Consider the following 16495-nt stretch of genomic DNA (forward strand, 5'->3'; position numbering starts at 1 on the left):
GGACTGAGTTCTGCTCCCTCAGGGAGCCTCAATATACTTCACAAAATACAGCAATGCAATAACCAGACTTGCTGGCAGTTTCTGCAAACGTGATAAAGACTATATCCTTCTCTAGCCTTACGTTCCTATCTTCAGGAACAGTCTCTTCGCAGTCACGAACATTAGAGGCAAGATGTAATCCCTCACAATAATATGGACATTGATTCAAACAGGAAGTGGAGGGTCTTCTTTTCATGCAGCTCCAGTGTTCATGAAACATCTCTTGCCTCAGTAGCACACACAAAGGCAGCTCAAACATTCCTGCGTGCTTGCAGACTGACCAAGCCGAACCAAGTCCACCCACTGACGAAGAAGCTTGGCTTTCATTCAATTCTTAAGTTGTGCCAGTCTGTGCCAGTTTAAGAAGTGGCTATTCTGCAGTTAGCTAAACTAAAAAAAAAAATTATATTGATAATTTACCAGCTAACAACCTAGATCTCACACTGATTATATATGGTAGCCTGATATCAATCATCTCCCTCCTCTTCCCCCAAGGATTTTTTAAATAAAGAAATGAAACATAGGGCACAAGGTGCTTATACAATGAATTTTAAAAAATGCTGTCTCTTAGGGTTCTCCAGGACCAATGAGATTATTAAAAGGAATACCAAGGTTCAAAGCCCTCTACATGTAGCCCACTTTATAAAAAAAATTACTGTTTTAAAGCAGTTGGAAGAGGAGGAAGGAAGGAAAAGAAGATCTTGTTAGCGGCCCTCAATGCTCTGCACAGTAGCCCTTGAGAGATGCTGCATGAAGATGAACATATGTATTTCATTATGAACTGAAAACATGTTCGCTGAGCTACATCTTAGAATTTTTAAGCAGAGGTGCCTGATTCAGCCTATATGCAGGGGAATGCATTCCTTCTGCATCTTCCTTCGCAGAAGCTGGTGGGAGCCAAGAGCTTATACCAACAGTGAATCACAAAGTGGGTTTCATGGAGCTACAAAAATGCTGTTCAGCTGATGTGCAACATACTTTCTTGCTTCTCTTTACAGTGGTTTTAGACAGAGTTTAATAATAACATCTGTGACCCAAGAGAAATTTAAAACATAGTGGCCTGCTTGCTCCAAAAATACAGGCACTTTTGCTCCATCCACACATCCTCCTCCCTCCTGCATGTGCTCAGCAGCACCTCGGTGGATGACACATACAAGAGAGGAAAAAAAGCCTCTGGATTCTTTCGTATTTGTTTTTCCTATCAGGCTGAGAAACCTCCAGAAGAACAGGATCAGGTCTCAGCTGACTCTGCCAGTATTGACCTCCCTCTTCCAGGCAGAAAGAAAAGGTCAGAACCACCAATAGTAACACCTTCCCAATTCTCTAACCCTAGCACTGGCATAGCGAAGAGCCACCAGAGAGTTCACTGTCAGTCCTCTATAGTCTGTCACTGGTGCTCAGGACACACAGGTCCCACTCTGAAGCTACTGTACTCCCAACATAGATGTTTTGCATAGGTTCCATTCAGTTTGTACTTCTCACTCAGGCCAAAGAACATGATTCAAGACTGCTCTCAAGGCAGCTGAGACCTTTTGACATGCTTGCCATTATGTGGTTGGGTAACAGACAGGGAAACATAAGAAACCACTGATTAAAAGCCAAACAAATTAGCAAAATAAGAAATGGCCCTCTAAATCAAAAGCTACAATTCTGCTGAAGTCCTAGTGCCTGTGGGGGGGCATCTGAGCCTGGGAGAAGAAAGCTTTTTAGTTCATATGCCTGCTTGCTTCTATGCTCTAACCACATGAAATACTATAATATGCAAGACTCCGAGGTCCTATACATACCAATTAAACTTTGTGGTTTACAAGACTAACATAAGAGAGGCCAGAAGGAATGATGTTCACATAGCGTATCCGCAAACCAATATGTAGCAGCCAAATCTAATGCGAACCCTTACTATCCTCAGGAGGGCCCCATAAAGTGCTCAGAAAGAGCACAGTGGGACCACTCTAAAAACCAGCTGGGAACTTAGAGACAGAAGTATGTTAATACCAACCTGTCGTGGAGTAGGATACCGGGGTTTATTTAGTTAAGAATCATTGAGATTAAAGCCTGTAAGTACAAACACACAAACACATAGCAGATCCCAATCGTTCGATTTCAACTTCCTTTCCCACTGGGGAGATCACTGCAAGTTGAGGTGAGTTGGGCAAAAGAGCGTTGGTGTTTCTTTGCCACCCAGCTGCATGTGGTTACAGGTCTCCAGCATCACCAGCCAGGTCCCTGGGCATCTCCAGGCATTTGCTGCTACAAATCCGCCCGGAGTTTCCCTCACGAGCTCTGTAACAGGCTGAATGCTGGAGCATTGTGTATGTGCACTACATCCCGATGGGCCCCCATTGCCTTCTGGCAGCAATTGATTGGCAAAAATATCTCTATGCACCCAGAAAGTAATCCACCTGTCACTGGCACGTGTTGCTTTTGTTTGGTTTATTTCTGGTTTTATGCCTTATCCATGGAGCCCCTCCAAAAGCATGCATAAAAAAGAGCTATCCATACAATAAGGGTTCACAAGTTCCCTCAGGGTTATACTCTTACCTCTACCTATGTTAACACTGATGTCTATTTATGCTGAACACACAACACAATACCTAGGAGCATAAAAGAAGAACTGAGAAGAATATTCTGCTTTCCGTAAATGGCAAGACTTAATGAGTACTGCTCCAGATTTAGATGCCTTAGACTCACAGGCAGTTCCAATCCTCTGAAAAGAGCAAGTTACAAGGTATTTTTCTGCTAGCAAATACAGGAAAAATATCTTATTAAACTTAGACCCGGGAGGATTTTATGGCAACCTACCATCCCCTGGTACAACTGTGTTTTCAATGAAGAAACAACTATTTCTTGAGAATCAGTCACATTTAACACTGTGAAACACTGCCCAAAGCTCAAAGAGTGATTCCAACATATTCCTCTAACCCTCCAGTTCCATCCCCTTGGGCATCTATCTTGCAGTGACAATTGTTGGTGGAGGCAAGCATGGGAATGCATTAACCATAAACAGGCTGCTCTTCAATACCTGAGAAAAGCAACTTTTCCTTACGGTAGCTCAGTTAGGGAGGCCAGGCTATGCACCGCTAGAATTTACGAGTGGAACAGCTCAATCCTCAGTCATCGTCATTATTATTTATTGGTATTACAGAAGGACCTAAATGCCATCAACTCAGAGCAGAGCCCCAGTATACCACATCTTGCTCATACACGTACGGGGGGAAGACTGCTCTTCCCCTGTTGCACTTTCAGTCTGGGGAACACAGAAGAGACAGTAACACTGATAAAAAAATGTGTTTTCACAGAGCATAGCTTGCCATCTGCTAAAACTGAACACACTGGCCAGTAAACATGGGCCTACTGCTCAGTAGGAGTAAGGGCACATCACAGTAGTTGGTGCTTGCAAATACGCTTCTACAACACTTCATGCAGTTTTACCATACCTCCAATGAGCTTCTAAAGACCATGAAAGAAACAAATTTCATAAAGTGAATGGGGAAAAAAAACATAAAATACATCTACTTCATCTACCAGAACAAACTTTTAACAATGTTACTGCACAGAAACCACAGAAATTAGCTTTTTTGCTAATGACCAAATTATTTAAGTGTTTTTATGACTTACTTATCTTTTTTAATTAAAAAAAACCCCAACTATTTACTGTTCTGTGGTTTTCTTTTTAGAAAACACAGATAATCACAAGGACATTAAAGAGATTACAGGGAAGCCAGAAATGAACAATAATCTCTGTGTGTATGTACATTTCTAAAAAATGTGCCAGTCAAATACATGGTAGGTAGGTACTATTTTATGTAGGTACTGTCCTATCCAGATGGTGCAATTAAAGAGCTAGCAAAAGTGAGTTATAAAAGAAAATTTTAAAGGCCAAAATAAATGTTATTCAGAGAAATAATTACCAGTCTACAAGAGTAGGAAAGGTACAAACACTGAGAAAGAAGCACAGTTATTTCACTATACTGGTAAACGAGGGCAGAAAATGTCATGTTAAATACAAGTTAAGTTTCACTGAAAATGTTTTTAGACACATAATCTTCAGTCTGTTCAATGACCTTGAAGTGCCAGAGTCTACACATTAAAAGGAGCCCTGATCAAAACAAACGTCAGAACAAGCAGAGAAGTTTGCATGACCTGTGAGAACCTTTTCTTCTCTAATTCCTAGATTGTACTGTGTAACAGTCAAAGGAACAAAGAAACCACAGATGTGATTTTCTATGGTCCTGCCTCTTTTAGGTGTTATGATGATAACCATTACTTTAATATCGAAGTGCACAGGTTGTTTAGAGCAACAGCAATCCTAAGAGATAGGGAAGTACCATTATTCTCACATTGCAGGTATGCAACTGAGGCACAAAATCACCTATGTAATGCAAGTGCTATTTCAGAGGATACTGGTGAGGTAACTGGCAAAGTTCCTCAGTACCCCTATTCAGCTTCAATTTAACCCAATAGCCAGCCGTTCAGTTGGAACCTCACGCTCTACCTCTTGCCAAGCCTCAAATGTCCCCGAGGTATCACCATGATCTGAGCTCGCAGACGTGGTGACGGGGCTGTGCGGAGCATTACCAGCTCTGCCAAGGGTGGCACACACATTCTCAGTCCTGCAAGAAAACAGCACCTCAGCATCTCTCCTCTTTCCACAACAGCCTCACCAAGGGCTGACAAAATTCAAAAGGATCTGTAAACACGGCACTTCTCCACTCATCTTACTGAAGCCAGTGAGTCTAGCAGATGTGCCAGCACACACCTATGACACTGAACATTTCACAGTGCACAGTGGCAACTCCCTGTGAAACACGGCTTCTCATGGGAGGTGACACTGCCCTCCTCATGCTTGCACAACAGCACCAGGGTTAGAGTGCTTGCCCAGCAGAAGGGTCTAATAGTTGAAACACACATCTCCTGCCAGAACAGTCTCACAACCCTTACTGCTAAAACTGTTCCACTTTCTTGACGCATTGCATATCTACTGGTTTGGACAAAAGAGAGAGAGACAGAAAAACATAACCTACATACATACACACAGAGCAGGCACATTTCTAAAGTCCTGATTAATTCTCAACTCAGAGGGGAAATTTTAGGCCTTGCCCCAGGGACTGCTTATGTATGAATATTCCAAGTCATTAGAAAAAAAAAAGACTTAAACAGCTGTTGGAGCAGCCCTTGGACTGAAACTTAGACCTTTGTGTAATTTCTGTCAATGTACATCCTTTAAGCGTATAATTCTGTTCTCAGGGATGTATGCAGGTAGAACTGTAATTCTAAAATCTTTAGAGCTGCACCTGTATTTTTGCATTGGGGTTGTGCAATATCTACCACAACAGAGTCTTAATCCATAACTGAAACTCCAACAGCCATGCTACAGTAAGGAAGGAAGGAAATAACTACAGTAGCAATAAACTTGAGATATTTGGGTTAGGGATAACTTCAAATAAATTCTGTGTTTTATCAAAGTTTGCCATCTAGGCCCCTCTACAATAAGCAGGGAGTGATACATGCTTTCAGAAGTCAACTCATCCAAGCTTTCTCAAGTACGGATGATAAGATTGTCAGGGAAGAGATCAAGCCAGTGACCATCTCCACCTCCTTCCTACTGCAGAAGTCCAGCTTAGACTTGAAGGCTGAAGTTAGGCACGACAAAGGATCCCATCCATTATTTCTTCCAAAAGTGGTGTTGTCATTGGTGATTTGTTAGGATTTAAAATTACTATTACTGGGGCAGGGGGTTGGAGATAGGAATGTTTGGTAAAGAATGTGAGACTATGGGAATAAAAATGCCAAAGGAATGTTGCAGGTCATCAAGTTTCATCCTGAGCTACAGCAAGCAGCCATATACTGCAGACTACTTTCAACCCACACTTTCAGCTTTTGCTTCAATGAATTTGTGCTTTCAGGAACTAGAAGGATCTCACTTGCATTGTACAGCAGATTATCTCTCCTTATGCTAACATCCTTTGTTCCTAATCAACATAACCATGGTGGACTTGGCAGTGTTGGTGGACTTGGCAGTGTTAGGTTTACGGTTGGACTGGATGATCTTAAAGCTTTTTTCCAACCTAAATGATTCTATGAAAATATTTTATTTGGACATACAAAGGACTGGGCATATATACTTCTGTAACCTGGGCAGTTTCATGTTTTAAATTCGTAAATTGGTACATACCTTACAGAACTTCCCAGTTTAGCAGAACAATTACTGGTTTTCTGAAAAGCTCATAATTTTCCCCTTCTGTTCTTTCAAAAACTACTGGTCTATTGAATTTTAATAAAATCAAAAGGGATGTCCTCATATCTTTCTCCAAAGATCTGCATCAGTAGATTCCTAACACTGTCAAGCTTGGGAAGAATGCATTATGTTCCCACTGTGATATGTGAACCTGCTATCAACAACCTAAACATGTATCTAATGATTGTTATTAAGCCAGATTTGGTTTATCATGCACATGTAACATCAGCAGTATCAGAGATAGGATTTCAATCCGGTGTCTGTCTTTAGTGTTCATTGGTAAATTTCCCTCCTAGATTTAAACTCTCTGAGCTTGTCCCAGTGCTGGCACAGTAGGACCTACTCAAGCTAAGGCTGCTAGTAGCTTGCTCCTAAGCAAACCAGGTAATGCCAGTTAAACCAGCAAACCAAGTAAAACCAGGTATGGCTGCAGGTGTGGAGGGCTGCGTGTGGAAGAGGACTTTCAAGCACTTTTGAAACACACACTTACTAATTAAAGTATGTATCAATTTTAAGTGTCTACTTAAGGGATGAGAAGAGGTGCTCTCTCTTTCCTTTAGCAGCTGGAATTTGCTGAAACGTGGAGGGAGCTCAGCAGGCAGCAACATGACTAGCATGCTGTAGGGCTGGAAGAGAGGGAAAACAGAGGCTGGTAAAAGCAAATAAATGAAGTAAGCCATAAACTTTATATCATGGGGGAAAAAAGGAAAAAAAGATGTTAAACTCCTGAATTAGTTCAGTCAGATTAAAATCATTCTGCTTTCCATGTGGGATTCTGCTGTTCCATTCAAATATAGTCATCGGGTTTGGTTTCTGTTTGTTTTTTATCACACTATCATCCCAAGGAATTTAAAAAAAACCATCTCCCTATGGGAAGTCTGCCTTTCACTTTGCAATATATCTGCCATTTATCAAAGGTCTGAGCCGTCAGGATTTTTGACCTCATGCTCCCTTTAGTTTCATAAAAAGTAGTCTGGCTACTCTGGAGAAGCAGCACCAAAACCTTACCACAAATGGACTTTTGCCCAGTTTGGATAGATAATTACATTTACCGTTATAGATACTGCTACAGTAATATTGAAGTCAATGTTTTTTATAGATCCCCTCAGCACAATTTATTGCAAACTGAACAAAACAGAAAACCAATTAAATAAAATATCTGCCAGAAGAATACATTTAGTGATCACTGGGCTCCACAAATCATATATGGTGAAACTGTATCACAAAGGGTAATAATTTTTAAATTAAACAAAGTATCTGTATATCAAATACAGAAAAGTCTTGATCAGCTGAAGTTTTTGTGCGTAGCAATTTCTGTAGATGTGCGATAAACCTTCCTTTCTGATAAGGTGCTGCTAAATATTAAGTCTGGAAAAAATTGTGTGTATATTTATGTTTATTTTCCGTAACAAAGAAAGAGCTACATGTTTACGAGGGATCATGACATCAACTTACTGGACAAATAAGCGCCTGCATGAACTTAATATTTTGACAACAAACAAAAAATGGAAATACTGGCACCATGACACTGCAGTCTTAGAACTAGTTGGCGGAAGTCCTGTTCACAACACTTTAGCAGTCTGCACACAGCATGAAGAGCAGCCCATGAATCAAAATCAATTGTGAATACAAGTCTCACTCTCCCCGTATTTCTGGTTTGGCTTTGATTTTTTTGTTTTAATCAGCTAGTATTAATGCACAATGGGAATTCTCCAAGAGGGTCAAAAAGAATACAGTTTTGCAAAGAAAGCTGCTTACCTAGCACAAAAAAGCTCCTGGGATGACTATAAGGTGTCTTCTAAGGAAAAGTAGGGTTTTTAAAAGCTGTCATCAATTGACTATTTTTCCCCAAATCAGAAAGGGTAGTGTATTTTTAGAAAATCTAGGAACATACATATTCAGCTTAACACAGTAAGAGGCTATCCTCGAAGCATGCTACCTGTATATATTCCAATGCACGACTCCATGTTATTTATCAGTTACACAAATGTCAGTCACTAGCCCTTACCAGAGTAAATGGTGTGCTGCACCACCCACCTGTCATGTCTTCAGTTTATGATATTTCAAGACTGGAAAGGAAATCAGTTCCACTTGCATGAGCCTTTGTTTGAAAGTAATAGTGCACAACATATTTCTGTGGGCATAGGGGACAGAGAGCAGAAATACTAATTGTAGGAATTCACTAACCAGATACACTCTTGATGTTACAAGGACTAGCTTTGCAAGACTTGCATCACTAGTAATGGTTTTAACTATGCATCCCACTGTCAAGAAAGGTCAGGGACAGGCTTATCATTTATGGAATTTATATTAGAGTACAAAATAAAAGTAATGAGGACACAAAATCGGAAGCAATTTGCATACCTCCCTGCACAGCTCTCTCTTGACAAAGCAAGGGAGCCTACAGTGATGTTCCCAGTTATTCAAGCTCACTTTACAATCAGGGCAACCATATACTCTGCTGTGCTATCAAATCCACCATTTCTCTAATTCACAAAACTAATGGCATTACGAGAGGATAACAAAGTACACGTCAGACTTCTACAGCACAGAAAAGAAGGCGGAGGAGAGAGGATCGATTTAATTTATAGCCTCCTTAGTTTCTTTCAAGACATTTCATGCAACCAAAAATCACATGCTCCTATTATTATGGCACAGGAGGATTTACAAGATGTAAATAAATTTTTTAAAGCTCCACGTGCACATCAACCTAACCTCTGCCCCTTTCAAATTTATTTATTTTCCCTTGATCCACACACATGAGTACTCCATGGTAGCACTTTCAATGAACTATTCATGCAGGTGAACATCCCTCAGAGAAGCAGCTGCCCCCTCAGCTTTTATGGTTATTTGTCTCTCTATCATGGAGCTCAAAGGAATAATCCTACTGCATATTTCTTCTTCATTTATTTTACTAGGTGAGGTGTTTAAGAGGATATATGGTCATCTGGAGCTCATCACTGTCAAATTTTCAGCCACGCAGCTGTAAAGGGTAAAGGAACTAGTTTAGGTCCTTGGTTTACAAAGTGCTGAGTACCTCCAATGAGGTGTCAAATGTGCGTCCTGACACTTTAAGATTGCTTAGTGCCTCCTGAGGTTCACAGGGCCTGATCCAAAACCCCACTGTTATGAATGACACTCCTCCCCTTGACTGCAATGCACTTGGGACAGAACAGCGCTTCACGGCTCAAGCCTGTGCTTCCGAGGCAAGGCAAGATTTGCCATAGATTTAAGAACGCAGGGTAAGGCGCCAGGTTTGAGAAGCACTGGATCTTAGCGTTCCTACCTCCAAACACTTAACCCAGAGTGAAATAAATGCATACATAGATAGCTATACAAACAAACATTCAAGACTACCTTAAATAGGTTTTGGATCAGGTACTTCTTTTCAATTGTTTTAACCTCACATACATACAGGCAGCAAAATTCTCTCCAAACCCTTTAAGCCCATCCTGCTTTCATTGGGCCTAATGTATTTCTTCCACTTCTGTTCCAAAAAAAAAAAAAAAAAAAGATTCTACAGACTGTCTTTACAAATCATTTTTCTCTGGAAGCCTTTGTTAAAATCAGCTCTTCTACTGGAAGCGTGCAATAAAACAAAGCTAACAAGAAAAGAAGGTGCAAAAAAATGCTGACAGTCATACCGTAAAACATCCAGTGCAAAAAGACTGACTGCTCTCATTGGGGTTAAGGCGGCAAAGAGTCTTTCATTACCAGGTAGCTTGTTCAAATCCAGTCTTGCTTGACGATAATCACCTGATGGCAGGCAGAGCAAGCAGCATACTTTTTAAGTAACTCTGCAAAAGTATTTTTAATTGAATGTGTAAATACTGTACAGAATGTCTGCAGGCATTCATGATGAGAGTATCATCCTGCAAGAGTGAATTAGTAGATAGTAATTAAGCAAACAAAAAAGAACTAAGTTGCAGAAAAGACTGTAACCACTTTCATTTGCTCTGACAGTTGCCATTTATCTTTACTTTTGAAGAGACTACTTGGTAGTATTCTAGTAAGTGAACTGTAGCATACTGTGAAAAAATAATAACATTTTAGCAATACAAGCCCTCACTGCAGCATCTGTTATTAGATCTTTGCAGAGAGGCGAGGAGAGATCACTAGTCATAAATGTGGATTAGCAAGGTTCTACTATATTCGGTTTAGAGACTTCAGAGCGCTTTGCATGAAAGCTGTTACTTGCCTTTTATGTCGAAAAATGAACTTATGCCAACTTTTTAATATTGAATTGATTCTATTCTATTCTAATTCTTCAAGGAAGTAGTCCTAACAGCCTGCAAGCACTGTCCACAAAAACGGCAGCAGTCTAACAGCAGAGAAATGGAGGAAGGACAGAATCAGAATAGCTGACGCTGCTGATTTGCAACATTTTCTTTTCACAGAAAACGGCCATCATCTTACACTTCTTTCCTGAGCAAATCAAAAACTGGCTTTGAAAGTGTCAAGCTTTATGATGTTGACTCCAACTCTGACACCTGATTATACAAGAGGATTAACACAAGCGCTGCGCGTGCTCAAGGGAATCACTGCATCCTCACCAGCGGAGCCTTAGCAGCTCCACATCCTGGGTGACTCCCTAGCAAAACAGGCAAAAACCAGGACTTGAGATCCTAGAGAAAGGATGATAATTCACATACTTACAAGAAGTACAACATGAGCTCTCCGAACTGAGCCAAGTTTAAGTAAAGTTTATGCTAAATTCATGAAGTTCAAGCAGAGTCGGAGCTTAGCTGAACTGTAGTAAAAACACTCGAGAGTTTTCCAGAAACACTAAAATCCTCCAGGAGAAAGTTGATCTTGAGCCTTCATAAGAATATTTTCCTGTCTATGAAGTTACACAGGCAGTGCAAGGTGCCATGTAATATTTACCTATGACGCCCACTGTTATGATATAATGTTTCAGTAAAGGATAAATTAGAAGCAGCAAATCCCCCAAACCACCCGTGCAAATACACAGCCGTTAGTGGGTCAACACACAAAGAAATGAAGACTAGTTGAAATTGAAAATGAGTTAAAAACAGACTATGGGCGCTCACCGTAAGAGTCGCTGTCTGAAACAGGTAATTAAATAATAAAGGCGACGCACACTGCCTTAACTGCGAAAAGTTGGGAACGCTGATGCTCTAATGCAGTAACACCGGCCCCGGCGTGCGGTTTTTATCCATCGACGAGGCTGTAAAAATGCTCGGAGAGCTGCTGCTATTCCCGGACCTTTGTGGGACCCCCCCCCCCACGCCGCGCAGCCGGCCCGGCGGGGTGAAGCCCGGGCCGTGGGGCGGGGGATGGACGGACGGACCCCTCCCGGCCGCAGCCCTCGCCGCGCACCGCCCGCTCCTGCCGCTCACATCCACCTCAAGCCCGGGGCTGGGTTTTTACTTGATTTTTGTTTTGGTTTGGGTTTTTCTTTCCCTGGCGCTTGAGGAGGCAGAGCGCGGCGCGGAGAAGCTTACACGGGGATGACTGAATCGAGGTGAATCGATTAAACCTCGATAATTTAATCTGGGACTTTACGCGGGGCTGGAGGGGATAATCCCCGCGCCGCCGCTCGCCCCCTGCCTCTCCTTTACCCGGAGACCCTCGCACGGCCCCGGGGGCACACCGATCGCACCCGGACACCACCTCGCTGCTCCGGGGCCAAGCCCTCCTCCTCCTCGTCGTCCTCCTCCTCCTCCTCGCAGCGCAGCGCACACCGCGCACCCGGCCCCTCTGCAAGATGCGCGCTCGTAAACTTTCCAAACTTCTGGGGAAGTGGCGGAGGCTGCGCGGGGTCGGCCCGACCCCGGCGGCGCTTCGCCTCCCGCCGGCACCTCGCCAGCCGCCGGGGCGCTGCTCGCCCCCAGCGCGGCCCGCGGGGACCCCCCGCGCCCCCGGCCGGGCGGCGGGCGGGGCGGGGCGGGAGCGGCGCGCTCCGGCCGCACCGAGCCCGGCGGAGCGGAGGCGGCAGCGGCGGGCTGCGCCCCGCAAGTTGCGGGGAGCAAAGCGATGCTAAGGGCAGGGGTAAGAGCAGGGACAACCCCCCCCCACGCCGCCCCTCGCACTCACGCTGCTGTTCTCGCCCGTCCAGTGCACCATCGCCTGGTTGTGAGACGCGTCCCCTTTGAGCACGAAGGAGGTGCTGATGAGGGAGACCTGCTCCCGGCCCGCCGCCGAGGATGCTCTCCTGGGGCGGCCGCCCTCCGCCGCCGCCCCACCGCCGCCGCGCCGCGCCTCCGGCGGGCTGCGCGCCCCGCGGGTCAGGGCTCCGGGGCGCGGGCGGCCGCGGGGCTCCGCGCAGCCCAACGCGGCGGCGGCGGCGGCGCCCAGCAGCGGCGGCGGCGGCGGCAGCGGCAGCAGCAGGAGCAGCAGCAGCAGCAGTAGCGGCGGCAGGCGGGCGGCCCCGCGCGGAGCGGCAGCGGCGGACACGCGTGGCCCGCCGTGCGCCATGGTGGCTCTCCGGCGTGGTAGTGACAGGCGGGGAGGTGGCGGGGAGGGAGACACCGCCGCGGAGGGCGGGGGCGGGGGAGGGTTGTAACCGGAGCGGGGCTCGCGCGGCAGCGGCGTGCGCGGGGCTGCGCGCCCAGCCGGGGCGGCGCCGCCATCTGCTGGCCCGCGCCGAAACGCCGGGCGGCGGGGCGGCAGGGGAGGGGAGGGGGGGGGGAGCGCTCTCGCGCGCACGGACACGGGCGGAGTGGCGGGCACGCCCGCCCGCGCCCCCCCGGTGAGGCGAGACGAGGCGAGGTGAGGTGAGGTGAGGCGAGGCGAGGCGAGGCGGGGCGGGGAGGTCTCCGCCGGCGAGGCGGGAACGTCCCGGCATCGGCCGAGCCCGCCGGCTGTGAAGTTTCACGCTGGAGCTCCGGGGAAGGGCGTTTGGAGAGCGCTGCGAGGAAGATCCGCCGGCACCGCGGGGCGGGCGCGCCACGGGCCGAGGGTGGCTGGCGGCCAGCACGCAAGCCCTGCCTCTGCCGGCACAGGGGATCGCCCTGGTCGGGCCGTGAGTCCCAGGAGGATGCCGTGAAGAAAGTCAAAAGGGCTCCGTTTGCCAGCGGCTGGAAGCCGAGGAGCAAACGGAGCAGGTGCAAAAACAGGATTCTTGTGATTAAGGCGAGAAGTGCTGCCGTGGAAGACGGGAGCGTGCCCTTTCTTCGGCCCCTCAGCTCCCGGGAGGGAGGCACCAGGCTCTCACCTGCACTGTCCACGGCCGGTTGCTAATCCAGGATTGCCCACTGTGGGGACGTGTGACGCGTAACTTGTGACTGATCCATGGAAGCACCGGGGAATAAATGCTCGGGGCAGCGTGGGCACGGCCAGGAGGGGCAACGGCTGGGGCTGTGCAGCGTGGCGTGACTCAGAAGAGACAGGTGAAGCGGTGGAAGAAGATTGATGCATCACAGACTGGATGCTCTTCCTGCTCCACTGCAGCGTGCTGCGCGCCAGTGAATACATTGGGGCTTGTGAAGCGGTTTGATGCTGTGAGAGGCAGCAGGGTAGAATCACGGGGTAATTGAGGTTGGCAGGGACCTCCGGAGCATTCCCGGTCCAACCTGCTGCGCCGTGAGGGCCAGCTCTGAAGCAGAATCTAACTTCACAGTAAGATAAGGTTGCTCAGGCCTAAATGTCAGAAAACACGCTTGAATGACCACCAAGGGAAGTAATGACTCCAGCTACAGGCAGACACGTTAGATGACACCTAATAGGAGAGATCTGGGCTGGGCAAAACCAAGGTGAGTGAAGTTAGTAAACCAGCTTTAGTTGTAATCTGCCTTTACCCTAATGGCTTAGAAAATTAGGATTACAAAGGCTTTTCTAGGAAGATTAATAGAAAAAATAGTATCCACTGGTTTAACTATACCATTTACAGGCCTGGGATGACTACCGTAATCACCTAAAGTAACCCGGGCATCCCAAATGCATGTAAAAATAACTTTCAGCAAGCTATATGATTACATATTAGCTGTATGCCTTCAGTGCTAGGAGGCTTCTGGTAACCTGCCCTGTTATTACTGTAGTGGCTCAAACTATAAGGCAGCTTCAAATTCAGGATGACTCTCACATTTCAAAAAGAATAAAGATTAAAAATAAAAATAATTTAAACAAATAATCCCATGTGCTTTTTCCACAGCTCCCAATAAATTCCTCTTTCGGAGTCCCAAGCGCAGCCCCACAGCCTCAAAACAGCCTCTGCACAGCCTTCCCCTCATTCCTCCAGCATGGTATCTGAATTAACAGAAGGGATTGCACCTCCTCTGGGAATCTCCAGCTGCCAATTTCGGAGATTCTGCCCTGAACACCCTGCCAGCAAGAGCCCAGGCAGCCCGCAGGAACTCAGGCAGGCAGCACCACCTGGCCCAGGTCACCAGAAGCTGCCCCTGGGACTCTTGAAGGGGCCATATATTAAATTCATTCCTGAAGCACTTTACATATTGTGTAAAAAGCAAGTCAATTTGGTTTTTTCCAAATCTTGATTTCTAGAGGCAATACTGAAAGCTCAGAAGGACTAGGAGAAGCTATAGGGAGCTGTCTAAAGGAAGTGAAACACGAGCATGAGATGACAATGATCTTTGCATACAGTTGGTTTCCTCACAGTGTCTTGTCCCTCTGAACCACAATCCTTGTAAGGGGAAAAACACCTGGTTTTAAGTGGGCAGAAAGTTAGTTTTCTATACGAAACCCCCTTGACTCTTGCAAACTGGTCTCAGTGACAGCTAGTGGTCAAACGCTTGTTTGAATCATTGCTGTTTGAACATGTTCTTTAGGGGTGCAGAAATTAGGCAGTGATTCAACAGTTCACAGAAGACATGAGTGGAAAGTCATTCCTGCTGGTGTAACACTTGCATGTTGAGCGTGTCACCTTCCATCTTTTGCACCTCTGCACAAAAAGGAACAAGGGAAAAAACACAATGCTGAATTGTTAAGAAAACACTGATTGACCACAATCGTATCAACTAACATGAAGGGGTGATTTCTCCATTATTAGGAATTCAATAATTTTGATCCTGACATCATGGCCTATCTCATGTAAAATTGTAAAGATTACTCAACATTTGTAGAATAACCTAAAAATACTCAGAATAGATGGAAGGGCCTGAGTACCTACATGTTAAAACTGGCATACAAACCCTAATACTGCATCTGAATGAATACAGTTGGACTTTGTCATGCTTATCCATTCTGTATTCACCACAGTGTTTGACAGGTAGGGCTCCCAGTGAGCAGCACATAAGAGATTATAACATCCACATTCCTAAGAGTCAGGCTCTTTGTATCTGTCAGTAACTGACATTTCCCACAATGAGACCTAAAAAGAAAAAGAAAACCAAGCAGTAGTTCTAGAACTAATGAAGCCTCGTTTCCTCCAGCCTTGCATCTTATGGTCAACTGCAAGATCTGCTTGAATCTTTTCCCACTGTCAGAATATCTTTGCCATGTATCTTCACAGGAACCTAACAAATCCACTAATAAAGTCCTCCTTGTCTGCCTAGTCACAAAACTTGCCATTTATTTTTGTGACTTCCCCCTGTTTGCCAATTTAGTTGAAATTGTCTTACAAGTTCAGAAGATGTTGACCAAGGTTGATGGACAGACACACAGCCCAACTGATTGCTCACTGACAAAGAATAATTGCACAGGCCTTTTATTATTAGGCAAGTCAATTAAAAATCTCACCTGAAGGATGCTAAAGCAGAGAGAAATGGATGTAGTTCTTATTTCTCTGTATGAATTGTGAGATTTGAGTACCTAGGGAGGAATCACTCAACCTACCACTCCGCTTATCACTAATTGAATCCCTTAGTATCAGGCTCTTCTTAAGAGGTCAAGGATTAAATGGAACTGAAAGCAACTTCTCTGTTTTCTCTCCTTTAGAGATTATCATAACCAAGACAGATGTGTGGGCAATCCTATGAAAATCTTTGCACCACCTCTTGTCTCTGCAATAGACATTCTCAGGATAAATAAAGAGAACTTCTGCCACTAAGTGAAAGGCTTTTACCTGGCCACTTCTTCAATGGCTGTTGAAGCTGGTTTTACATCAACCTGATTAATACACATCTACTGAATCTTCCAATCTAATAAATAATGCATATTTAATATATCAGTAATTCACAATAATAAAATGTTGTAACTCTAGACTAGCGATATGGTAGCAACAATACCTGTATTGCATTATATCACTACTGTGTACACTTAACGACAGCATAGTTTCAAAATATGAGTATTGAGCAGATT

At 45.1% G+C, this 16495-nt stretch overlaps 1 protein-coding gene and 1 long non-coding RNA gene across 6 annotated transcripts in view; one reads left to right on the top strand and one right to left on the bottom strand.

The window, feature by feature from the left end:
* Positions 1–12721, bottom strand: part of SORCS2 (sortilin related VPS10 domain containing receptor 2) — a 590289-nt gene extending 577568 nt beyond the window's left edge. For 4 of the 5 annotated variants that reach the window (XM_041124365.1, XM_041124361.1, XM_041124355.1 and 1 more), the window contains exon 1: positions 12335–12487. In XM_041124365.1, the coding sequence (XP_040980299.1) occupies positions 12335–12364 (30 nt within the window). In that variant the 5' untranslated portion in view covers positions 12365–12487. Of the gene's footprint in view, positions 1–12334 lie in introns of all 5 variants that reach the window. The other variant, XM_030008352.2, reaches the window with a different exon arrangement.
* A 291-nt stretch (positions 12722–13012) lies between these two features.
* Positions 13013–15753, top strand: LOC115339074. Its single transcript, XR_003922633.2, has 2 exons — positions 13013–13992; positions 14391–15753. It is a non-coding gene; the product is annotated as an uncharacterized LOC115339074 (long non-coding RNA).
* The last annotated feature ends 742 nt before the right edge of the window (positions 15754–16495 follow it).

Source organism: Aquila chrysaetos, chromosome 1 (genome assembly GCF_900496995.4).
Source record: "Aquila chrysaetos chrysaetos chromosome 1, bAquChr1.4, whole genome shotgun sequence".
NCBI classification, from domain to species: Eukaryota; Metazoa; Chordata; class Aves; order Accipitriformes; family Accipitridae; genus Aquila; species Aquila chrysaetos.